This window comes from Plutella xylostella, chromosome Z (genome assembly GCF_932276165.1).
Source record: "Plutella xylostella chromosome Z, ilPluXylo3.1, whole genome shotgun sequence".
In the NCBI taxonomy this organism is placed as follows: domain Eukaryota; kingdom Metazoa; phylum Arthropoda; class Insecta; order Lepidoptera; family Plutellidae; genus Plutella; species Plutella xylostella.
In genome coordinates, this window is record NC_064012.1 from 4,861,931 (window position 1) to 4,886,533 (window position 24,603).

Here is a 24,603-nt window from a genome sequence, read left to right on the forward strand (position 1 = left end):
TTCATATTTACTACTGTAAATTAATATTTCATACGCCAATATAAGTTTGTAATTGTAAATCATCTAAGTTTTATTATTTTATTGAAAATGGCACTTTTTATACGGTAGCATTAATTGGTCTTAACCACCTAATAATTACTTCACGACAACAAAACAAACACAATAAATTTCAAAACAACATGTCTTTATAAATCAGGTCTGTTAGTGCGAATAACAACAACAATCTAGGTACTAAGTCTAGGTACTAGAGTTTTCCGACTTCTCCGGGGTTGGGACGTAATGGACGTTCCCTAGGGACGCAAAGCAGTTTCGCAGAGTTTCCTGGGCCACCTGGGTCTCCCTGTGGGGGGGACTGGCGATCCCGTGGAACGCGTCGATGGCTGAAGACAACGAGGATATGGCTTCTTCCGCGTTTACGCCAGCTATTTTTGCCGCCGCCTGAGGAAAAAATTATGGCTGAATGATACGGTTACATCGGTTACGTCAATAAACTCGTTAAATGGGTGTTCCACCAATCACTAACATCAATCACGGTATTAACATCGGGGCAAGCTAAAGTAAATAAAATAAAAATAAAATCAATATTGCGTAAAAAATATTATATAAAATCTCATCAACTAGAAACAACTCACTTTCAATATAGAGGTACAGTTGCAGTAGACTCCTGCTCGGAACTTACAAAAGTTCATAACTTATAATAAGTAAACGGTACTGCTATGACTTTAACTTGGAAATGGAAAATGAATTCGTATTTTATTTGCTTCTAGCAGTGCCAGCGTTAACAGAAATCTCAAACAATAAAAGCAATTTTAAAGTTGTCACTGCGTCGCTAACAACCGACTGGTGTATTATTGTAACGACTGAGACGAGTCATAATGTCCATAATCAATACCTTCACGTACCAAAATACCTAAAACAAAAATCCATAATTTCTAAAATTTCTTAATTCATTAGATCCGTGCTTAAACTTTATAAACCACCGACATAAATAAAAACACTCTAAAAACTAATAAATTTAACTAACTTGTCTGATTGTTATCTATTTTTAATGTTCCTTTTTTATTTGGTTTTACATAGTAATTATCTAGATATTTCAAATACCTACTATAGTATAGTTGAGTAAACGTTTCCAGAAGGTACGAGTATTTCGTCTGGGGAATTTTGAGAAGATGATTGGTTTTGGACGTTATAAGGTTGAATCACAATAACTACCTGTTTCATTAATAAAGTGTCACAGGGAAGGGAAGCAAAGCAAAATAAAAAATACAAATGATTACCTGGTATTTGTCGCGACAGTTTTTAATTATTTCCTCCAGATCTTTAACTGTTTCAGTCTCGACTTTTGCAGAGCATTTGATACACGTTGCCGACGATTTAGAAGTTGCTTTGAACGTGTTCAAACATTCATTGTTTGGGCACCTAAAATTAAGAGTTAGTGTATTATTACTTAAGAACCTATTTAAGCCACATTTAACAGGTGTTTGGAACGAAATGTGAAGCCGTCTGCAGCAACCTCATGTCGCCTGATGGCGTCCCTATACGAAATGCCTGCTACATGAGTGTTATCATAATAATTTAAATATAAACTATGTATGTAAATGCAAACTTCTTAAAAAAGTTAGTGAGGTAACCTACCTAGGAATGAAAATTGATGAGAACTTTGGCTGGACTAAGCATATTGATTATGTATCGAATAAATTAAGAATACTGCTGTGTAAGTTTTATCAACTAAGTTTTAAAATACCTAAAGATGTTCTAAAATGTATTTACTTTGCTTTAGTGGATTCTATAATAAGCTATGCTCTTGACTGCTATGGTTTATCATTTAAAACTTATATTGATAAAATAGAAGCTCTTCAAATAAGATTTCTAAACTTCTAGTTGACAAAAAAACACAGAGAAAATGCCAAAATGATTATAGTCAATTATTCAAAATTCTTAAAGTATTACCAGTCAGCCTTAAGCATAAATATTTATTAGCAATGAACAACCATGGCAGTACGGAGCATATAACACAGCACCAGCATGGTATAGGTACTAGGATGGTTACTCAGGGTAAATATGAAACACCTAGGGTTAATAACTTCTATGGAGGTCGGACCTTAACAAAACAATTACCTAAATTATTAAATGATCTACCTACTGAAATAAGGGATGAAACAAATAAGGCAAGATTCTCAAGATTGTTAAAAAAACATTTGTTAAGTAAAATCTAGATACCTATTGTCTGATGTTTAAACAAGTATCAAGTTAAATTTATTGTTAAGCACTAAGTTTCTTAAAAAATAGAATATAATATAATTAGTTTATTAAGAGTGAAGTCTGAATCCACAGACAAACCAGTAAACTGGTTTTGTGGGTCATTATTAATTGTACTGTGTTTTTTTTTATGTTTACTTAATAAATACATTGAAACATTGAAACATGTACTTTTCAGACAATTTAAACAAAGAAGAGACCACTACTCACTTGTAGAGCACAGCACTGGTCATCTGTTTGAGCTGCGGCCAGTCCAGCTCGCACGCGCGGCAGTTGCACTTGAACCAGTATCTGGAGGCCAGTGCCCGCTGGCGCTCCTTCAGCCCCCGAGACAGGAAGTGGGGCCCGTAGTTCTCGGAGACCACCGCGCCTGGCGCCACGGGGCGCGTGGCGCGGAACACCAGCTGGCGACCCTCGAAGTACCTGGAGACAGATAATAGATAGATTAATAGATTTAGTATCAGATACCAAAGTCAGAATATTCACTGACGACATACAATTTTAAGGCCTTACTGATGAAACAGACGGTTTTAAGCTTCGTGCCAGCCATCCTCATCCAAAATATTGGTTACATGAATTCTAAAGAACATTCAAATGTGTGCTCCTGAGATGGTAGCTGATCTCTATGAGATATGGCACCGTGATCGAATCCGGACATTAAATAAAAAATAAACAATGATTACCTAGCGACAGCTGGATAACACTCATGGTTGAACAATGCTCCAGTAGGGTAGATTCCAACGGCCACATACACAGATTTGGCGCCACTTAGGCTTTCTTTTGTCCTCAAAGTTTCGTACACTTCGTGGGCATTGAACTGAAGAAGTTGCAAATTGCGTAATATGAGCTCCGTGATCGCTCTTTCATCTGTAAATAAAAATAAAAGTAATGTAGTATAGTTTTCTGCTAAAAGATTGCGATTCTTACACACAGGGAATCTGATCAGGTCCACATACCACGATTCTCGAAGCTTATGTATTAAAAAATACGTACTTTTCTTCATAGTTTCCTGATTGGCTTTCCCGAAAAAGTCGGCTTTCTTTAAGCATTCCGTCAGGAACATCGCCACCACGATCCGCTTCAAGTAGTCATCCTCTTTCCTCAACTCTGAGTGAGTACACAGTGCGTATATCTGAGCCGCCTTCAATTCCAACTCCTCTTGAAGACTTGGCTTCTCTTCTGCCTTGGGTTCATCACTCTCCTCTTTGAAATTCTTGTCAAAACTCTTCAGTGCTTTCTTAGTCCGGTTCAATCTCTCTTTCCTGCTCTTCATTTTGGACTTCTTGGGGGATCCCTCTATATCATTCAGGGAGGATCCTTCCACTGTTGGCTCTTCGTTAGAGAGGCAGTTGGCGTGGATCTGAAGGCTGGTCTCCAAGCCGGCTTGCGTCACCATTCTTAGAGCGATGTGACTTAGAATAGACATTCCGGATCCTTAAAAACAAAGTTGATTTCTATCAAGGAACATAAGTAAGTACTTCTCTAACGAGAAGATTTGTAGTGAAGGATGCATTTCGAAATGCATGAGTCATTAAATGTAAGTATGCACCCAATTTCCACAACATTTTGTGAGGGTATTCTTTATAACTATAGTATTGTCATAAAAATATGGCATATAAATATGGCTTTCAATACTAACCAATGAACAGATCCAGGAAGGGGCACTCGTACTTGTGATAGGTGCTGACGGCCGCGGCCTGACACGCGGTCCCGCAGAAGGCCACTCCTGAACACTTGGGGCACCACACCGGTGCCTCGTCCTCGTTATCTGCCAGTCTACATGGAGGAAAATCGTCAGCTTCGGCACTTATTTAAGAAGCTATAAAAGTCTTCGAAGAGTGACAAATGGTGTTGTAAGGAAAACTGGCATTATTACGTATTACATAGACGAGAAGCGCCGCGCCGTTCTCTTTCTTGCGGCTGGTAAGGTTGTACATTTCTTGTTTGTTGTTTCTTCTATTATTGTGTGAGTAGGTAATCGTTAATAAGTAAAAGACTGTAATTTTGTTCTTTACGAGATATTTTAGTTTGTAAATAAATTCAAATAAAGGTCGTCTTATCTTCTACAGTCTGTTCGTAGTGGTTGATAAAGACTTGCGACAAATAGTTGAAAGTAGTTTGGAATGTTCTTTGGTTTTAGGTGGTGTGATGTCCTAACTTGAGAATGTCCTTAAATTAGTTATTACTTACATCATATGTATTTCCATGATTTTCACGTGCGCTGACAGAAATCAAGCCAAACATAAAGAAACACACTGAAAAGCTGGTTGGCAGTGCTCTGTGCAAAGTCGTGGCTAACAAGCGAACTAGTAAATACCTACCTTTTAAAACAATGCAGGCAATGTGTCCCATAAAAATCTGAGAGTAGGCATGCTGCGTATGGGCTTTCGATTAGCAAAACATCCCCAGTTTTTATAGGCGAGCTGGCCACGGCAAATCGACCCTTCAAAAGGCAATACACAAAGGTGAGTTTACAAACAGTCATAATATCTGTACAGCGTACGTCGAGTGGCTCTGGTTCAAATTCAACAAATAAATTATTGGTATATGGCGGATGGTGATGGCTCACCTTGCTATCTTCTTCGGTAATTTTTACCAATTTGGACAGGGCTGGTATGTTCTGTTTGGGCCCCTCGGTCAAAGAGATAGCTGAAACAAAGCAGTATATAAACCTACGTAAAAGACAAAAACAAAATATACCTCCTTGATATAGTATGGTGATAAGGCGGTTGAACATGATCATGACATCTGATACAAACTCAGAACAATGCGGACTCGGGCAAATAAAAACTACCCTTATTCGAATGTATAAGACGTATAAGACTAATAAGGGTTCGGTCAGAAGCTTTAAGTAGACACATTTTTTCCTGTATTGAACGGACCTATAGTAAGATATGGCATAGGTTTAACACACCCTCTCAACCGCAAATGTCCCGAAATGTAAGAGTATGAAGTAATATAAACTATAACTTTAACATCTAACTAAGGCATGGTGGTGCGGTCTGGGGGGTTACTCCATATGACCCAAAACTAAGTTTCGGTGCGCTCCTTCGCGAGTCACCACTCTATCGCGTTTTATTAAACGTGCCGATAGCACCACAGCTCTCGTTCATTTGTTTTTCCCAGTATTGAGTAACCTCTCCTGTACCCGTATCATGAAAAACCGCAGCATATTCTATTCGATAGTCTATTCGAAAGTGCTGTCAACCTGTCAGCAACAAAATGGCGGTGTATTGCGGTGTACAGATTTGCGAAAGTTTGACAGCTATCATTCCATAGGTCATTGTCAGAATAATATCATGTACTCTGTGGTCATTCTTTTCGAAACTCATTCGAAAGGTAAAAAGTGTTCGAAAGTGCTGTCAAGTTGACAATAGTCGCACTCGCATTCGATTCTATTCGTTAGCTCGAATTTTCATGATACGGGTACTGATCAAATCGGAATTGCCACCAGTAACTGCAAACAGCAAATACAAACGTAGTTAGCTACCCAATTGTAAAATAAGTGTTTACTACTATATACTACACTACACCATTGAATACAGGGCAAAAAGTCATCTGTGTTTACCATCAGCTACTTTGAAGCTTACATTGTCGTTCAGACACTGAAGCGTTTATCTTGATGTAGTCGAAGAATACAACCGATTTATTTTTGTCACAATGCGGTTTTGTTGTTTTGCTTAACACACTTCAGTGGTACTTACTTATCATTATCTTATAATATTGTACCACAGATATACTTATAAAATGTATATATGTCGCAGGCATCTGGTTTAATATCCTTTTTGATTGAACCACTAGCCCGTTCATTAGATGGCGCTATTCAGTTGTATGACTAAAGGACAACTCGTCAAGTCGTTGATTGTAACGTTCGACGTCTTGAGTGAACGTCATTCAGCGAAGTCGTTGAATGGGATATAGTATAGCAACTTTGTAATGTTTGGTTAGGGTGAACATGACCAGACAAGAGTCAACAAAAATACTATGTTACAAAGCTCTTATTTCACAAATTAACTAAACAATAACAATAAACGTACCTTCATATCGTTGTTCATAATTATCCAGTTTCGCCACAATTTTTTCTTTGAAACTATCCGCCCGCTGCGTAATAATAGGTAAATCCATGTCGTCACTCAATAACGCACTTTAAAGCTAATTGATTTGCAAAAAACTAACAATATAGGTGCTGATAGACGCCATATTTGTTTTATTCACTACTTACCTGACAGATTTTAAGACACCAACTCGTCAGACGTTTTGTGACGCTTCTAGAATCAACGTTCGGCCTAGTCATACAATTGAGTAGCGCCATCCAATGAACGGGCTAGTGATTCAACCAAAAAGGAGATTCAACCAGATGCCTGCGACATATACATATAGTTAGGTTAGGTTAGGTCAGTATACAGTTAGGTTTCACCAAAAAGTTCCACCCACAAAATTCTGACGCAAATTTTAATAGCACCATTTTTATTCGCTTTTTTTTCAAGAATGAAAGTGGTTTATTATGACGATTTGGACACCCTGTATACAATCCTCCTAAATGCGCACTTTACAAATTCTGGATATAACTGTAAAATAAACAATGCATCTATTTTCATTTTCATCCGCTAAGAGGTAAGTAACGTACCTACATGTTAGTAAATACAATAAAATTTCCAATATCCGACAGGAGACAGGATACAACCGACGAATTGACAGTTAGAAGCAAAAATACTATTTTTAGAATCTATTTTTTTTATGGATGGTTTGCAGTACCTACTCTCTTTACACAGCAGTTATGATGTAAGCAGTACAATAATGTTGATTCTGAAGGCACAATATTTTGTTTTGGCAATTGTAGCTATTCTGAAGGCGGAAATTCTAATTTTAACGCTGTCAAACTATAAATTTTGCTAGCAAAAAATGACATTTACGGGAACACTCATAGAGTCGAATTTTAAATAGAGAAATTAAGGTTTTGACAGCGTTAAAATTAGAATTTCCGCCTTCAGAATCGACATCAATGTCAAACCTTTCTTTTATAGGAAAATTAGATATTATATACAAATACAAAGCTAAATGAAATCCGCTTTTTATTTACTGTCAAACGTTTTGGGTTCAACCTAATAACACATTGTATGAATAGGGTCACAAATCTTCTAATTGTAAGTACTAATTCAGAATAAGAGTTCGCTTGCACAGTGAGATATATGTTATCAATCGAGACATTTCTGCTCTATCATGTTCGTATTTATTATCAAAGTCTCACAGATTCGATTTTTTAAAGATAATTTAAGACATTATGGTTGCGTCGTTTTAAAAAGTGTCTTAAGAATTATCTACTACTATCATGAATATTACAGTAACTAACTCACAACTGTTGGTTAAACCTTCACTTGTCTCAGTACTTGAAACTATGTAAATATCAGATCCCTTCGTAACCAAACATTGAAATCGATAATGGGTAATATCGAGAAACACCTAATACTCGCAGTGAGAAAGTTCCTAATTGGCTTAGTTAGCGTTTGCGTCGTGACAAGAAGAGACTCCAAACTACTTGAGTACCAACCAAGGCTTCTAAAACAACAACTAAGGACCCACATTAGTTCTCTAGTTCTGCCTCTAGTATCAGTATCCTGAAATACACTCACGATCAATGAAAACTTTCAGTGAAAATAGCACCGAATCACTCATAATTATACAGAGAAAAGACTAGTTTAATGACGCCCCCTGCAATATTGAAATAAAATAAATTTAACATCGCATTATAATTTTTAACAACTAAAAACCTATTTTTTTAAAATAATTTCTAAATTACATAATTTGATTACATTTTGGTAGGTCTATTTCATTGCTCGTGAGTTATTTTATTGTAGAATTCTAATTTATGATGTTCATACAAGCGCTGATGTTTCCATTTCTGCAAGCACCTCTTATAGCATGAGTATCGGTTTGCTGATATATTACAGATTGTTATTATGCTCAAGCTAGCATCGCGACGATGCGTGCCAATTAATGAGAAATTGCATCGAACCTGCACTGTCGTTGGAGGTACCGTTCCACCACAATGTCATATACCATAGTGGGGAAAAGTAAACGTCCACGAAATGCCCGTTCACATAATACTGTTATTGAAGGCGTCGGTAAACAGAATTACGGAATCAAAACCGTAAAAAAGTTAAAATACATTCAGGCTTGGATGTTCGCCCCAACTACAACGACTGACCTTATCATTGACTTCCTAAAAAAGGTGATACCGTCACTGACTACGCATGAAGAATTTCATGTTGAGAAACGTGTCATCAACACGGACAGACACTCGTCCTTTATAATCGGCATACGTGAAGACAAGTTTGACGAACTTAAAACTCCCACTCTATGGCCACCGGGTGTAAAATACTCGGACTGGTTTCTCGCTCGTCCCCGCCACCAGCGGGGCCACCGTGAGTCATCCCCAACCCGAGGCAGCGGCCCCGCGCCCCGCGCCGCCGCCGCCTCCGACTAGCCCCGACGCCGCCCGAGCGCCGCCGGCCACTGCGCGACCAGCTCCGCCGACTTACATTACTGTGACTCACCAAAATGCGCAGTCACTTAACAATAAGACAAGGCGCCTCGAAGCGCTGCTACTGCACGATTTAAAATGTGATATTTTAGCGATAAGTGAGCACTGGTTACCATTAGATAAGTTAAAGTCCACAACTATCCTTAATTATAAACTTGTGTCGAGTTACTGTCGTCCCAACATTGAGCATGGTGGCACTTGCATTTATATTAAAAATAATTTAAAAGCCCAACCTATTGCCGAATTGTGCAGTCTATCTGTAGAACAGGTTTGCGAAGTGTCTGCGGTTAAACTCGTAGACTTAGGACTAGCGGTAGTTTGTGTTTATCGCTCTAATTTGACGCACTGTAATGAATTCTTCCCCGTGTTCGAGTCTTTGCTGAGCGAAATTGTTGTACTTAATTTTCCTAGCGTAATCATTGTAGGAGATTTTAATATTGATACCTTAGTAGTGTCACATAATAACAAAATGCTACTTGACACAATCACATCGTATGACATGGTGAATATTGTGGATTTCCCAACGCGCGTGCATGGGACTTCCAGCACATCCCTGGACCACGTCTACGTGCGGCGCCGCTCGGGAGGGCCCGGCGGCGCGCGCGCGGCGCCCGTCACGACGCACATCGGCGACCACCTCGCCGTGCGCGCGCAGCTAGACTGTGCGCCTCCGTCTCGCACGCCCCACACTGCGCGGATCAGAGAAATGAGTCGTGCTAATAAAATGAACTTTGTTGCCGCCGTACGAAGCGTCGACTGGGAAGCCATCTACACTGCACCAGCCGATAGTACCGACGTGCTTGCAACACGTATTCTTGAGATACTGAGCAGTAAATTTAGTATATGCTTCCCCTATAAATCCAAGACGTTTACTGCAAAGAGTGAGCGTTGGATATCGGAACACACTCTTAACATTAAAAGATTACTGTTCGACCTACTAGAACTCAACTCTAAAATTGACGATCCAGACTTGCACACTATGGTGAACGAAACGACGGACAAGTACAAAAGTATGCTAGCTCTGGAGCGCACGAGTTACTTCACTCAAAAAATTGCCAGTAACGAGAACAAGTGCAAGGCAATGTGGAGCGTGATTAACACTGAGCTGGACCGCGGCAACCGCTGCTCACTCGATTTTACCGCTTTGGTGAAAAGTCCTGATGGCTCAAACTACTCATCCAAACGAGAGCTACTCGATGCGATGAATGAGCAGTTCGTTGGCGCGGCGGCGGCGTGCGGCGCGCCGGCCGCGGCCGTGCCGCTCGCGCTGGCCATGCTGCACGGGACGCGCCGCCCACTCGACCACTCTCTTCGACTCAAGCCATTTACTCCGCATGAAGTTTACGCGATTATCGTGAAGAGGATACCCCGCAAACCGAGCAAAGATATTTATAATATATCTTGCGAACTACTGAGCCTTGTAGCTGACTCGGTCGCCGTCGCCTTATCCACCCTATACAATCGATGTATAAAGGAAGGCATCTACCCAGCAAGCCTCAAACGGGTGAAAATATCACCGCTGTATAAGGGAAAGGGTAAGAGAGAAGACGGAAATGCATACAGACCAGTCGCTATAATACCTACACCAGCAAAGGTCCTGGAGAACGGACTAAGCGCACGGCTCACAATGTTCCTAGATGCTGGTAACCTCCTCTCCGATAAACAGTTCGCGTACAGAGCTGGCCGGTCCACCACGGACCTCGCGCGGGAGGTGGTATGGGGAGTGCTCTCCGCACGAGAGTCCAACCGGCACGTCGCTGTACTCTGTTGTGACTTGTCGCGTGCCTTCGATGTGGCCGACCACTCCGTCATAGCTGCGAAACTCGAGCACTACGGCATCAGGGGCCCAGCCTTGCAGCTCCTAGTTGACTTTATGTCTAACAGAGTGCAAACTGTGGTAGGTGAGGGAGGTGCATCTAGGTCGCGAGAAATGGGTACTGACCTCGGCGTTCCACAAGGTTCGTCGCTGTCAAATATCATCTTCTCGCTACTAATGAACGACCTCCCAAATTCCATTCCTGATGCCCAAGTCACCATGTACGCGGATGACGTGGCCGCGACGGTCACGGGCAGCTCGGTCGACGACCTGGAGCGGCGGCTGTGTCTGGTCGCTGGGCAGCTCGCACACTGGTTTCAGGCTAACGGGCTTGCACTCAACCCTAAAAAAACTCAGGTGATGCTGTTCAACCTGGCCGGTAGACGCAGCCGTCCGCTACAAGTGAAAGTAGGGAGCGAAGACCTGTTCCAGGTTGATACATCTTGCTTCCTCGGATTCAAAGTCGACTGTGGCTTGTCCTGGAGTGACCATATAGATTGGCTCTGCGGACGCCTGGGCGGCGCTTGCTTCGCTCTCCAGAGACTTGCAGGAACGGTGCCGCGCGAGGTGGCCAGATCCTGCTATTTTGCGACGATCCAATCCCTCCTCACGTACGGCATCGAGCTGTGGGGCCGCGCGGCGGACTGGCACCGGGCATTCGTAATGCAGAAGCGGGCAGTGCGCGCTATGGCTCGAATTAAGTCAGATGAGTCGGCACGCCAGTATTTTGTTTCTCTGGAGATACTGACGTGTCCATCACTGTACATACTTAGTGTAGCCTTGTTTGTGCGGAAGAACCTGCACTTGTATAAAGAATGCCGGGGAGCGCGCCGCCGCGGCCAGCTGCTCGACGTGCAGCACAGGCTCGCGAGGAGCGAGCAGTCCGTGTACGTGTGTGGTCCGGGAATCTACAATAAACTACCTAATGATGTAAAAAGTATGCAGACACTACAAGGATTTAAATACAAACTCAAAAAATGGCTCGCTACGCAGGCATTCTACACGGTAGGAGAATTCATCGACAGGTAGAATTAATGATTGTCTCTTTATCTGACAATGTCTATTTTAATAATGTATGTACCTATCAATAATTTAAATTTGTTTTTATATTATATTATTTTATTATTTGTTACTGTGACATTGAAACTAATTGAATTTTCGTAATTATTCTATTTTATCTTGACATTGTTTGTGACAATTTTTGGATATATTTAATTATTTAATTTTAACTTTGGTGTACTGATGTATAACTTTTAATATTGACATGTAATGAATAATTATCAATAAACGACTACTACGATCAATTATGCAAAAAACGTGTGTTCAAAATGCCATCTCTTTACGTTAACACTTCCTTTGGTCAAAGGTTTGGAGCTTATATAAGATCACATATATATAATGGTATGTTACACTACTGCAATATGAAAGATATGTCTGTTCGTGAGGCTAAAATTAAATTAAAAGATTGTCTTCTACAGTTAGATTACTTCACCACAGAAAGTATTTTAGATTAAGATATTGTTATGTTGTTGTTTGAGCCAAAGAGACATAATTTATTTTTAATTTTTGTTAAAAAAAAAATATTTTTGTTTTAGTTTAAACTGTTCATTTTTATTTAAAATTTCTTATTTTAAACTGTTTTTGATTACATTACGGTACCCCAAGATACGGGCAAAGCCTAGTTTGGGGACCACTTTGTTAACTAAGATTATAACTTAAATAAGACATGTGCAAATTATAGTGTAATATTAGTGTACCTAACGGAATATGTATGTACCTAAACTGTTTTTTGTGCAATAAAATTTCTTTTTATTTTTATTTATTTATTTATAAACAAATCTAATCTAATCTAATCTAATCTACCTATACCTATAACCAGGTAACATGTAGTAGAGTGTCTCCATTGGGGTGGAACATTGTCGTTCCATGCATTTCGTTCCGAAGAAGCTTTCAGTTAGAACTACCTAGATGTTTGTTTTGTGTATTCATCGTGGGGCCATCTATTTTTTATACAATCAACCCCCTCAAGAGCTTTGATGGTGATGATGAAATCCTCTTATCCCTCATCAGGGACATAGGGCTCGAAGAAAGGATTTCCACTTCTCCTCAAGAGCTTTAGGAATTTCGTATTTTTGACACTTTTAAACGTTCTAACTTAAATTAAGGTACTGTATATGAATATGAGGACAACGATCTAGTATAGTAGTGGTAAAGTAATCACCTACCACAGTGTTTGTTCTCAGCGGTCTTCGAAGGCATTCCGTCGAGTGATGCTATGTCCTGGTTCAAGTTGCGGAGTGCCGCGTCATCCTTCGCCAGAAGTCTAGCTGCTAGCTCATACGACACCTTTGCCCGGGACGGCTCTGAGCAGCCTGGTGGGTAGAAGTCTTGTCATCAATGAATACTTAACCCTTAAACTGGTAGAAAAGTTAAATATTTCATCGGTTTTGCAGCTTAAGTTAATGGAAAGAAGGCCAAAATATGATGCCCATTATTGTATTGCCGCCGCCAGACAAAGGGTTAAGATATCTGAGTATAGTATTCAGATATCTTAACCCTTTGCCTGGCACGAAGGCCTTCTCGTGATCGTGTTCTACGAAGAAAATGAGGCGATCCCTTTACGTTACGCGTATATGCGGTTACCACTATGTTGCAAGCTGAAGCAGCAGTAGACATCAGACAGCAGCTAATTTTCTGCAGAAAAATCGGTTCAAACAGAAACCTATTTATTTAAATCTATTAATTTAAATCTATTTATTTCTATCCCCGCCTGTCTACGGACCAGCTTATTAAAGTTCACGAGCAAGGACCTTAGAATCCGAAGCCAAGAAAGCGGTCTACAGTTTAATTAAATTAAAAATATGTATTTTTTCATTACCAAGAATGAAAAAAGAGGTATAAGTAAGTGAGTATACGTCAATAGGTGGTTAATTACATGATATATTTGCCACTGGACGCCCAGTACAATACCTTTATAACAATGTCCCATGCGCCAATAGTACTGAGCTCTCATCTTGGCGGGCAGACGTTCCTTCAAAGCCAGCTTCAGGTCTTCCAGTGCGGCCTTGGGCCTATCACTCTTCAGCAGGATTTCAGACCGAAGCCACAGTGACAAAGCTAGTGATACGCCTTCATCAATTATCTCGAATTCTCCTGTAAAATGTTTTTGAACACACAGTAGATAAAGGCAACGGTTTTTATGGAACAGCTTTTTTAACCCCAGACGGAACTTTTCTATTGAATGACGGATAAAAATTCCGATGTCCGATCGATTCAAATCGGGTTTCTCTATTTTATTTTTAGTTGTATGAATTTTCCCAACAGAGGCTATCAATTTATGTTGCCTAAACCCCGGGCGTCTGTTACAACACAATTTTGATATATTCTTTAAGTAAGTAGACGAATTTCATTGTATAATAAATAATAAATACTCATTCTCTCTAAGTAAGTTTACAAAAATAAGACATATTTTTACAACTTAGTATTTTGATATTGTTGTGCATAAGAAATACATGAGCCGTTTTTAGAAATAACTTTATCCTTCAAGTACTAATAAGCAGACTTTAACAATAATAACTTTCATATTTTTCTTGAAGTAAATAAAGTGCGCAATTGTTGCGATACTTGGTATAAAAATACTTGTAAGGCTTTCGAAAATTATTCCGTTGAAGCTCTTGAAGTCTCAACTTTCATTTCTGTATTTTATTTATTATCAATTTAATAACAATATAGGCAATAATGAGTGTGTAGCGTTGTTGATATAACTACTTATATCTTAGAATATTGTATTGATAAAAACATCACTTCAAACTATTCAATTACTATGCTAAAGGGGAAAAATGCCTACATTAGTATACTTGAGTAGGTTTTATCAACTACAAAAGAAGTATTTTGTTGTGTTCACAAATTATAAAGGTGACTTTTCTCAGTACTACAGCCGAAGGTAGACTTTATTACTAACTCTAAGGAAAATAGAAATTTCCATTATGTTTTATTTTTGAAAATTCCTAAGTAACCACTATTCATCGTCCTATGGATTTCTTTGTACTTTGCATAATACTTTACTGGATCAAAAAATATTATTTTTGTTAGTTTTTGGTAGCTTTGCATAGTTTTCGTAATATGTAGGAATGATTCGTTCCTGTTACTGGGTACATAGATCACACTTCGCAATTAGTACATAGCGGGTACAAACTTTATTTACTAAAACCCAATGTATTAATATATTAAGCACACCATTCTTAACTTAGCTGAAGCGTCGGCATTAAAGAAGTACATGTGCTGAAAAAAACTGACCGGATAAGCAGTAAGCAGATGAAAATCACCACTCTAGACCGAAATAAATGTTACTTACTTTTAGTGGTATTATCTAGTCTATGCTCACGTGTCATGGGGGACTTGAGGACAGCCTGGCAGGCCAGCGCGAGGGCCCGGGGCAGGGCGCCCTCGTCCAGGGCCCTCTGGGCTTGGAGCCGCTTCTCCGTACATGCTTTAGTGTCCTTCCCGCGATGCAGCGGGCAGATACGCGAGAACACCTCCTCTAATGCCTCCGTTAGCTGAAAATCGGGTTATTGTAAAAACTAATTAATTGCATGTTGTGTAAAATTTGCTGCAAAAGTTTTGTAATTATACTATTCGCGACTTAAGTGCTACGTTGACACACAGAATGGCTCCGGGGAGTCACTCATTTTTATTATACTACAATTTTTTTTTACACCCTATACAGGGTGTTGCAAAAAGGGTATACTAAGCCGAAACCTACATGTGCAGCATGGTATATCTAAGCCTGAAACTGAAATCAGAATTTGAAAATTCGCGAAAAAAAAAATCATTTTCCATAGAAACTTTGTTGGTCACGTGACTTTTTACTATGGAAAATTAATTTTTTTTTTCGTGAATTTCCAAATTCTGATTTCAGTTTCGGGCTTAGATATACCATGCTGCACATGTAGGTTTCGGCTTAGTATACGAATTTTGCAACACCCTGTATAAAGCTATTAAATACCTATGTATAGGTAAATGTATATCATCATAGTTACATTGATGAGAGAAACACCGACTGTACCTAACTTGTTCTAATTTTCAAAGTAGGTATATATGTATAATCCGTTATATTTATCAGATAATTACCGTAGTACATGGTAAGTAAATATTTTCCTCCTAAGCTACTACATTTCCACCTATTTATTAAATCCCTAATGGTTCCGGTCTTTAATGAAGTCCGGCGTACAAAAGATTTTCAGGAAAGGAAGTCTAATTATGCTCTCTAAAAAGGAGGTAAATAAATCACCTGTTAGCGTCCTACTTTTAATCAAATAAAGAACTTTGTTTTGTAATATGAAGCCCGCTTATTGATTTTTAGCCGACTTCGAAAAAAGGAGGAGGTTCTCAATTCGTCCGTGTGTAGGTTTATTTATTTAGGTATTTATTAAGTAAAATCTTTATGTAGGTATGTCTACTGATATCTTTGCCAGTAATTAATATCGATTAGGTAAAAATGGCTTTTCATAAATTACTTACCCTTTTGTGTGAAGTTACTCGTATCTGTCTGTCATATTACATAATACATAATTATACTTCGGGTATTCAATTACATATTTAAAATCCCTAATATACTTAAACTTAAAAAGCAGTACCTACCATATTAATTTTTAAAAATGTTTGAGGGTGGGTTGCACCATTTAACTTTAACTATTACAAACGTCAAATCCCTTGAAGATTGATCTCACTCGTCAAGGGATTTGACGTTTGTAATACATACATACATACATAGCCTATTTGGTTTCCCACTACTGGGCAAAGGCCTCCCCTTTTTCCTTCCACACCCTACGATCCTGTGCACTCTCAGCCCAGTTACTTTCGAATTTGTCCAGGTCGTCCCGCCATCTCCGTCTCGGCCTGCCTCTCCGCCGGCGCCCGTCGCCCGGCACCCACTCGGTCGCTATCTTGGCCCACCGGTCCGGGTGCATGCGGCAGACGTGGCCGGCCCAGTTCCACTTGAGCTTCGCGGTCTCGGCACCAACATCGACTATGCGAGTTTGGGAGCGTAGTGTGGTGTTCCTGACATGGTCCGTCAATTTGACACCTAGAAGACTACGCTCCATCGCTCTTTGGCAAACCTTCAGTCTGGTCTTTTGATGTTCGGTCAGTGACCATGTCTGTGCGCCGTAGGTTAGGACGGGCAAGATACACATGTCAACGAGTTTGCGCTTGAGTGACAGTGGAAGGTTGCCCTTCATCAGCTGCTTCATAGACCAGTAGCTCTTCCAGGCGTTTTCGATACGTCTATCGATTTCTTTATCTTGCCTGTTTTCGAATGAGACTAGCTGGCCTAAATAGATGTACTCGTTGACATATTGTATATCCTGTCCGTCAACCGTGACCCTACGTTTCGCGCTATTGGACATGATCTTGGTTTTGGACCGATTCATCGACAATCCGACTTGAAGGCTTGCCGTGCTGAGATCTTGCAGCATATTTTCGAGTGTTGATGCCGACGGGGCAAAGAGTACGATGTAATCGGCGAAGCGAAGATTGGTTAATCTTCTGCCGCCGATCTCGATACCTTTGACGTTTGTAATAGTTAAAGTTAAATGGTACAACCCACCCTAAGAGTGGAGTTTGTACATACTATACTACGCCATGATCCAAGCAAAACTATCACTTGACGTAAGGTATTTTATTTTAACTACCGTAACGCAGTTTCGAAACAAATAAAATACAATTTATCTGAATCAAAGAATCTCCTTTGCACTCATAGTAAACGTTGCCGTTGAAGCAATAATATTTCTTATTTCTGTTTTGTTTCATTAAATAAGAACTAAATTTCTTTTGAAATGCACAAGTATGCCTCGGGTACACTTAAGCCGTTTTCTGCCGTGTCGCAGTCTCTGTGTCACATGTAAACTTGTAAAATCAGTATTTTTGTATATTGGCCGGATTTATGACTTGCATTGTGGCTACTGGAACCTTGTTGAAGCCATCGCCGAATACCTGACAAAGGTTTTCGTCGAAATGGGCTCTGGCCCATCTGTATAAGTCTTCTCATGCTACGTGTTTAAGTAATATGTTTTTTCTTCTGTACCTACGTCGTATATGAAGCTAGAGCTTGCTTTAATTTTATAACTATGTTTGTAGGTAATTACTAACCTAATTAAAACCCAACCAACCATCAATGTGCTGCAGAAATACATTAATAGTATGTGAAACAAGCGAAGTCGCACTAGCTATTTTGAACTTCGCCGCTCAGCAAGAGTCGGTGTCGGACCTAAACCGCATCGTACCAAGAGATCTTAGCACAGTTGCAGTCGAGTCGTTTCAACAAATGTCTGTTTCTACCGCTTGCCTGCGACACGGCATCTGAACCGCAGTCGCAGTATTCTCCACTTGACCGTCCTAGTACTTGAGTCTTTCTTTTAGTGTGTTCCGTCTTTCTTTTAAGACTTTTTTTGCTTCATCAGTCCGGCATGCTCTCAACTCTCATGTCTCTTTATTTAATTTTAACAACGGAAATGTTATTTTCAGTTATTTTGCTTTGTTGGGGTTATGTTCCTAGAGAGAGAGTTGTGTCACAAAGTCGGTTATTTACCCCCAACAACACAGGAAATAACTACTTACAAGGAACAATCTTTCCTATATACCCCTGTATTATTTCGCACGGATTTTGTATTTAGCGGCATACAGTCTTTCCCAAACACACATTTTACTACTTTAAGACCTCGCGAACTCAAAATGCAATAGAAAAGGCACCCACCTCAGCATGGGCGTATACTGCGCTCAGTTTCCCCGCGTCTCCGGCAGCCCTGGCGAAGTCGTTGGCCAGCCAGCCCCCGCTGCTGGCCAGATTCACCAGCTCATCAGTCAGGGTCTTGAAGAAACCCTTGGGATCGGAATATAGGGTCACGTCGCTGCATTTTGCCGCGTAAGCGGGATCCAACTCTTCGTATACTCGCGACATAGTCTGAAAGACAAGGGATATAGGTATCTATAGGTCACTGAAAACTACTTTCATATTAAACACTGGCACCAAGAATACATACATATGCCCATGATTCTAATCCCCGAGGGGTAGTCAGAGGTAAATCGCGAGCGAGCCACCCGCATTTCGCTGTACTTTTAATTGTACTCACGTGATAGGCCGCGAGCCGTATCGCCGTTATTTAATGAGTACAGCACCTATGGTAGAAGCTTGTTTCCTTCATCCTATGAGTGATTTGTAATTTAAGTGTAATTATTTAAATTTTCTTTGATGAAGCAAAAACCACCAGCCGTGCGATTCTATAAAGCTAATTGTCAAAACTCGATTCTGAATCCGGAGTGAGTTTTGAAATTGGCATTCTGTAATTTCCGCAATTTCGAGATTTTGTCAAATAATGTATGAGATGACTTACGTGAAGTGAAAGGTGAAGGGAGAATGAAGTTCGAAGTGAAATGTCTGATTTTACAGAATCGCAAAGCAGAAAGATCGTTAAGGTGTCATAAACATATTGAAATCAAATTCTGACTTTCAACAGGATTAATTTCGACGAAGATAAAAAAAGCTTTATTAAAAAAAACGCGACGCCCACGATATAGCGAATAAAGAAAATAAAACAAAGCTTCATAAAAAGCGTATTGTTTTAAAAGCGTTGACTTACGAACAACAACATTGAATAACGAATTCTCAAAACCCTCTTGTATGTTTGTAGTTTAAATGGAAAATAACATAGACAAGGCACAAAATTGTGTAGAAAACACATTGCTCTACCTAACTTCAGGCGCAAGACAATCATTGTATATTGAACACACAAGAATTGAAATCACTTAGAGGAGAGAACCTCCCTATAATTGGTAAAATAACCTAACCAACGTTCCCCTAAATTCAACACTAAAAGTCGCATAACTTTTGAATGGCTTAGCCGAAAAAAACGAGAATTAGATTAGTTCAGCCGTCTGAAAGCTATGCTACCACAGACTGATACAAAGATACGTTAAACTTGAAACACCCCTCTTTTTCCGAGGCGTGTGACGAGGACTTTTATAGACTAAACAGGGGTGTTCTCAAATACTCTTGCCACTTCCCACACATTCCCAGAACTATTCATTGTGTTAAAAAGTTATTTAATTCGTAACCTTTTCATATCATTCGCGTTTATGAGATTTAGCTATGACTATGAGTTTAAGATGGAAAATTAAAGTACTTAGTTAAATTAATATTAAAGACAGCAATTAACATAGTGTGTACCTTAACACAATCGTTTTTGGCCGAATTTTCTGTGTTAGTCACACACGGCATACAGCCACAAACAAAGATTGATTGAAATTAATATTATTATTTATTAACCTCTTCTTATTAACAGTATAACACTTCAACCACACAAGGCGAATGTTGCGGTCGGTGGACAGTGTCTAGTGAATAGGGTGAATTTTATCAGGCTGAGGCCCCATTGGCGCGTTGAGTCGCGTCACCGCAACGCACCAATGGGGCCTTGCCCTAACACGAACCCGGGTGCTGTAATTCAGTAGCGGTGATTGAACCGATCGATGCGGTTTGACATTTCATCCCGCTCTGGAAACGCCGAACCACTAGTTAATCTAATAATAGAGTTTATTGATTTGTTTATTTCATTTTCTCTAATCTGCAATAGAGCTACAATGTTTAGAGATTGAGCTGGTTCTCTCTTGGTGGTAGGTATGTAACGGAAAAATCGCAGTTTGGCTGGCATTGCTTGCTATGTACATACATACCTATTGTACATAGTGAGTGAGGTAGGTTATGTATGCATCATTACGTTGCCCACCAATGTTTTGCAGCCAAATAATGGCAGCAACTCTGAAGGCTCCAATATTAAGCAGTTGTTGTGTGTGTAAGTATGTTGTAGTTGTTGTGTGATATTATGATAAGTATATTAATTTCCAACCTGCCTGCTAAGCGTGGAGATTATGGCAATAAACCTCCAGTCTAGACAAGGAGCCTATGTCCTACACTGGATCTGTTACAAGATGTGGGTGAGTTATGTGGTGTATAGCTGGTTGGTGGGTTCAACTGGGTTCAAACATCTTTTAGATGGACGGATTCCATTACACGTCGACGCTCGATTTTCCATGGTATGTCACCAATAAATAACTGACGGATCGTCACTATGATCAGAATGAGAGAATAGAATACATAATACTTTTATTTCAGACTAAACAAAACATGGAAATGCAATACAGAAAGATAACTTAATGTTGGGTTTTTAACTAAATAACATGGGATTGTGCTTCCAAATAAAGATAATATAATTTCGAAAGAGAATCATCGATTAATAAAACCTATGAAGATTGATTAGCGTTTGGAGGTTTAAACGAAGTAACATTTACGTGTAGTAATTAGTCTCAAATTCAATACTACTTATTTGAAAATCTGAAAATAGTTGTCAAATTAAGTTCACGATAGAGCAACAACTTATAAGTATCGGTTTAGGTAACAAGTACCTAATTGAGAATCAAAAGTTGTAGGAACATTATCTCTTTTCACATCATACCGTGGTATTTTTAATAAAGAAAAAACCTTTTAAGGTGAAGCTCGCGGGAATGGCTAGTAGTAAATAATTTCCCTCGATCGCTAGGTCGGTTTTGTCTGAAGTCCTCAGTGCTGTGGTCGGTATATAGACTCGGTGCATATTATTGTTGCGGTCGATCCTATGTTCCTGAATCGAGCTACAGCCTCGAGCTACCGTTTGTATTCAAATTGTGGTAGCACCGCTTGTTAATTAACGAGACTGACATGCGTATACATGGTGTTGCAAAAGAGACGTAGTAAGAAAGGGAAACTCTCGTTTGGGGAACATTTGTTGTTCTACGAATTTTGGAATCATGTGGAAAGTGCTATTAGCGATTATTGTAAGCGATAAGCCCTGAGCGCTCACTCACGAGTCACAGGGCCAATATATAAACAAGATTTATTCTACAAATTATGCAAATTATATACTTCGACGGTCGAATGGCGTAGTGGTTAGTGGCCCTGACTGCTATGCCGAAGGTCCCGGGTTCGATTCCCGGCTGGGGCAGATATTTGTTTAAATACAAATATTTGTACTCGGGTCTTGGGTGTTGATATTTATATTTAATATCTATCTATCTATGTATTTGTGTAGATATATCAGCTGTCCGATACCCATAACACAGGCTCTGCCTAGCTTGGGGTCGGATGGCCGTGTGTGAAGATGTCCCCACATATTATTATCATTATTATTATACTTAGCAAAAATATTTAAGAGCCCATGGCTAAATTAAAGTATTTTTGTCTATGATTATAGCTATTATTATCGCGTTTTCAAAAGCCGTAGTACAAGATTAATTTTGTCCAGAATGACCCCCACAGTCACTATCTTTCAGCTTACTATGCACAATTTTGCAACACCCTGTATAATATTCACAAACACTGACTCTACTAGTCGCCTGTGGTTGTAAGGTACATAGTACGTGTACATTCAACCAAAAAAATATGTTCCACTACTAGCACAAACACTTTCATAGTTTTAAGCTAGCCCTTTGTACTACTGTACAGTCAACGAAAGAATTAAGTATCCAGCCCCAGCGCCACTTTCATATTATTAATATAATACTCACGAGCGTGATGAATGACTCGAAAAATACTATTTATTAATAAAGTTATAGCTTGTACCTTTTAGATTAAAATTTTCTGCAATCCATCTATCTAACAGCTGTAAATCTTGGATAGATACGTTTTGAATATGGGGCTATATTTTGTTTTATTTTTGTTGACTGTCCTACTCCTTTGCTGGGTCGGCAAAGGAGCATTGTTGCATCCACATTTATGCGTATATTATTAATTCACTAGATAGAAAAAATATACTTACTTGCTTACTTTTAATTGCATAATAGTACTAAATGAATAAGTCAATTTGCTAAAAATACATGCATAAGTATTAAAATTACTACAGCAATCAAAATTATTTTCCCTTTATTATGAACGTAGTACATAAATAATATTGTAATCACCACTCAGTTTAGAACGCCGAGCTCAGCATAAAATGATACTGTAAGTACCATTTGACCTTTATCTGTTTAATCGCTAACTATTTCTGACATAGTAGCTCCAGGACAAGGCTGTTAAATCGCATCTTTTTGTCAAAAAACAACACAAAAGTTTGCACCAACCTACCACCAATTCATACATTCTCCCTCTTAAAAACTAATCACCAAAGCATAAAGGTTAAACAACGAAAGCTTGAAAGCCGAGATCACAAACAAATTGTAAAAAACTTACCTTGCACAGTGATTTTAACGTTTATGTTGACATGATGGTAGAAAATTTCGACTAAGCGTCGTTGTCTTGATCGCATCGTGTATTTCGATAGCGCAGTCGTATCTGCGCATGCGCGGGCTATATTTAAAGTGCGCCGGAGTTAGCGCGCCGCTCCAGGGGGGTCACTTTCTACGACTAAGAACGAACGAGAACTGTCACGCAATCGGCAAGCTAAATACAACGTGATAGAGCCGTAGTTCCGCGCTTCGGAAAAGCAAATCTGGTTAAGATTTAGGGAGTGACCCCACTGCAAAGCTTAGGATTTCAGTGTTGACCGGGCGTAGGGAGAGACGTGACGAGACACGGTTCATGCTATACGATATTGTATATGGTATTGTGGTTAAGGTTAAAACGTAACCAAGGTATATTATACACTCACGGGCAATGAAAACCACCGGCCCATTCCACTGAGAAAAGCAACAAATCACACATAAACGGAAAATGCTATCTTAACGACACGACTTCTCCAACATTAAAGTACATTTAATAGAGCATCAGGATATTACCAACTAAAAATGGTAATATTTTGTACAAATTTGAAATTAAGTTTTTGAAAAAGTCGGGGTCGTTTGGTGTCGACATTTTGTGAGTGGAACTTTTTCATTGCCCGTGAGTGTATTATAGTTTCTGAAGCTTTTAATGAATATACTCTCTTAGTTAAGGTAAAAAAGTACTTCTTATCATAGTTTTATCTCAGGTGGTGGCTGAAACAGCGGCCAACTGTAATGACTACTCAGTCGGTGGTAAACTGTTTGCCAACTGGAAACACAGTAGTATGGCCATACAAGAAAGAATTATAACATATGTTTTTATACTTCTGCTTTACGTATGGTGGCTATGGTTGTTCAGAACAGATTTTCGTACCTATGTCGTATTTTTAGGCTTTCTGTAAGACTAGTATTAGGTACTTACCTACATAAATCATGCATAGCGTATATGTAGACATGATGTAGATACATAGAAGAAGTAACGTGTGCTATACGCAGTGATATAATATAAATATTTAATTAATTATTTAGAAGTATAGAATATGATTAGCCACACACTTTAGCTTCGTTCATTCAAATCATATATTTGTTCTATTCCTTATTGTTGCGCCGTTATTACCATGTTCATCGTAGTTTCACTAGTACCAGTTGGTTTGTTTAGAACATGTTTAGAATGGAGTAAACTGTTGTTTAGCACTAAAACAGCCAATTATGTTTCGGTGAACCGCGGCCGACTCCGGCTAAACAAGATGGTTGTTTGCTAGGCGGCTATTTGCATTTTATGGCGAGATCCATTGTTAGCGATCGACGCTTCAACTTACCAAATACCAATGCACTATTTTTAATCTCAGACGTAAAAAGAGGGGTGTTTTTCGTTGTTGCTCACAAGAAGTTGCCTGTCAGAGATCGCTTTTAGCGATAAGGCCGCCCTTATTTTAGTATGGATTTTAAGTCTTAAATGTTATTTTAAGTGTTTTATGTACAATAAATAAAGTTATACTACTACTATTACTACTCACAAATCAATGAAGTTTTTTTAGATATCATGTACCTACATTAATTACTTAATATCAAATAATTTTCCTTTGCTACGTCCTAAACTCACAACACAGCATTCAAAAATAAGGAAACGCCCGTAAAATTAAAATGTACGATCTGCAATAATGTTATAAACACGAATTCTATTATTATGTTTATGAACATAATC

At 39.2% G+C, this 24,603-nt stretch overlaps 1 protein-coding gene across 2 annotated transcripts; it reads right to left on the bottom strand.

Moving 5' to 3' along the window:
* Window positions 1-167: 167 nt before the first annotated feature.
* LOC125491203 (SET and MYND domain-containing protein 4) lies at window positions 168-23,002 on the bottom strand. 2 transcript variants are annotated; one of them, XM_048632611.1, is made up of 13 exons: window positions 22,870-23,002; window positions 18,370-18,576; window positions 15,001-15,172; window positions 13,587-13,769; window positions 12,842-12,988; window positions 4,829-4,908; window positions 4,581-4,702; window positions 3,899-4,035; window positions 3,253-3,693; window positions 2,943-3,126; window positions 2,470-2,682; window positions 1,278-1,419; window positions 168-438 (listed from the first exon to the last, which is right to left on the bottom strand). In XM_048632611.1, the coding sequence occupies exons 2-13, from the start codon at window positions 18,571-18,573 to the stop codon at window positions 238-240; spliced, it is 2,226 nt and encodes a 741-aa protein (XP_048488568.1). In that variant the 5' UTR covers window positions 18,574-18,576; window positions 22,870-23,002; the 3' UTR covers window positions 168-237. The 2 variants fall into 2 exon arrangements, with proteins under 2 accessions (XP_048488568.1, XP_048488567.1); XM_048632610.1 differs by having other exon boundaries at window positions 14,971-15,172.
* Between the last annotated feature and the right edge of the window lie 1,601 nt (window positions 23,003-24,603).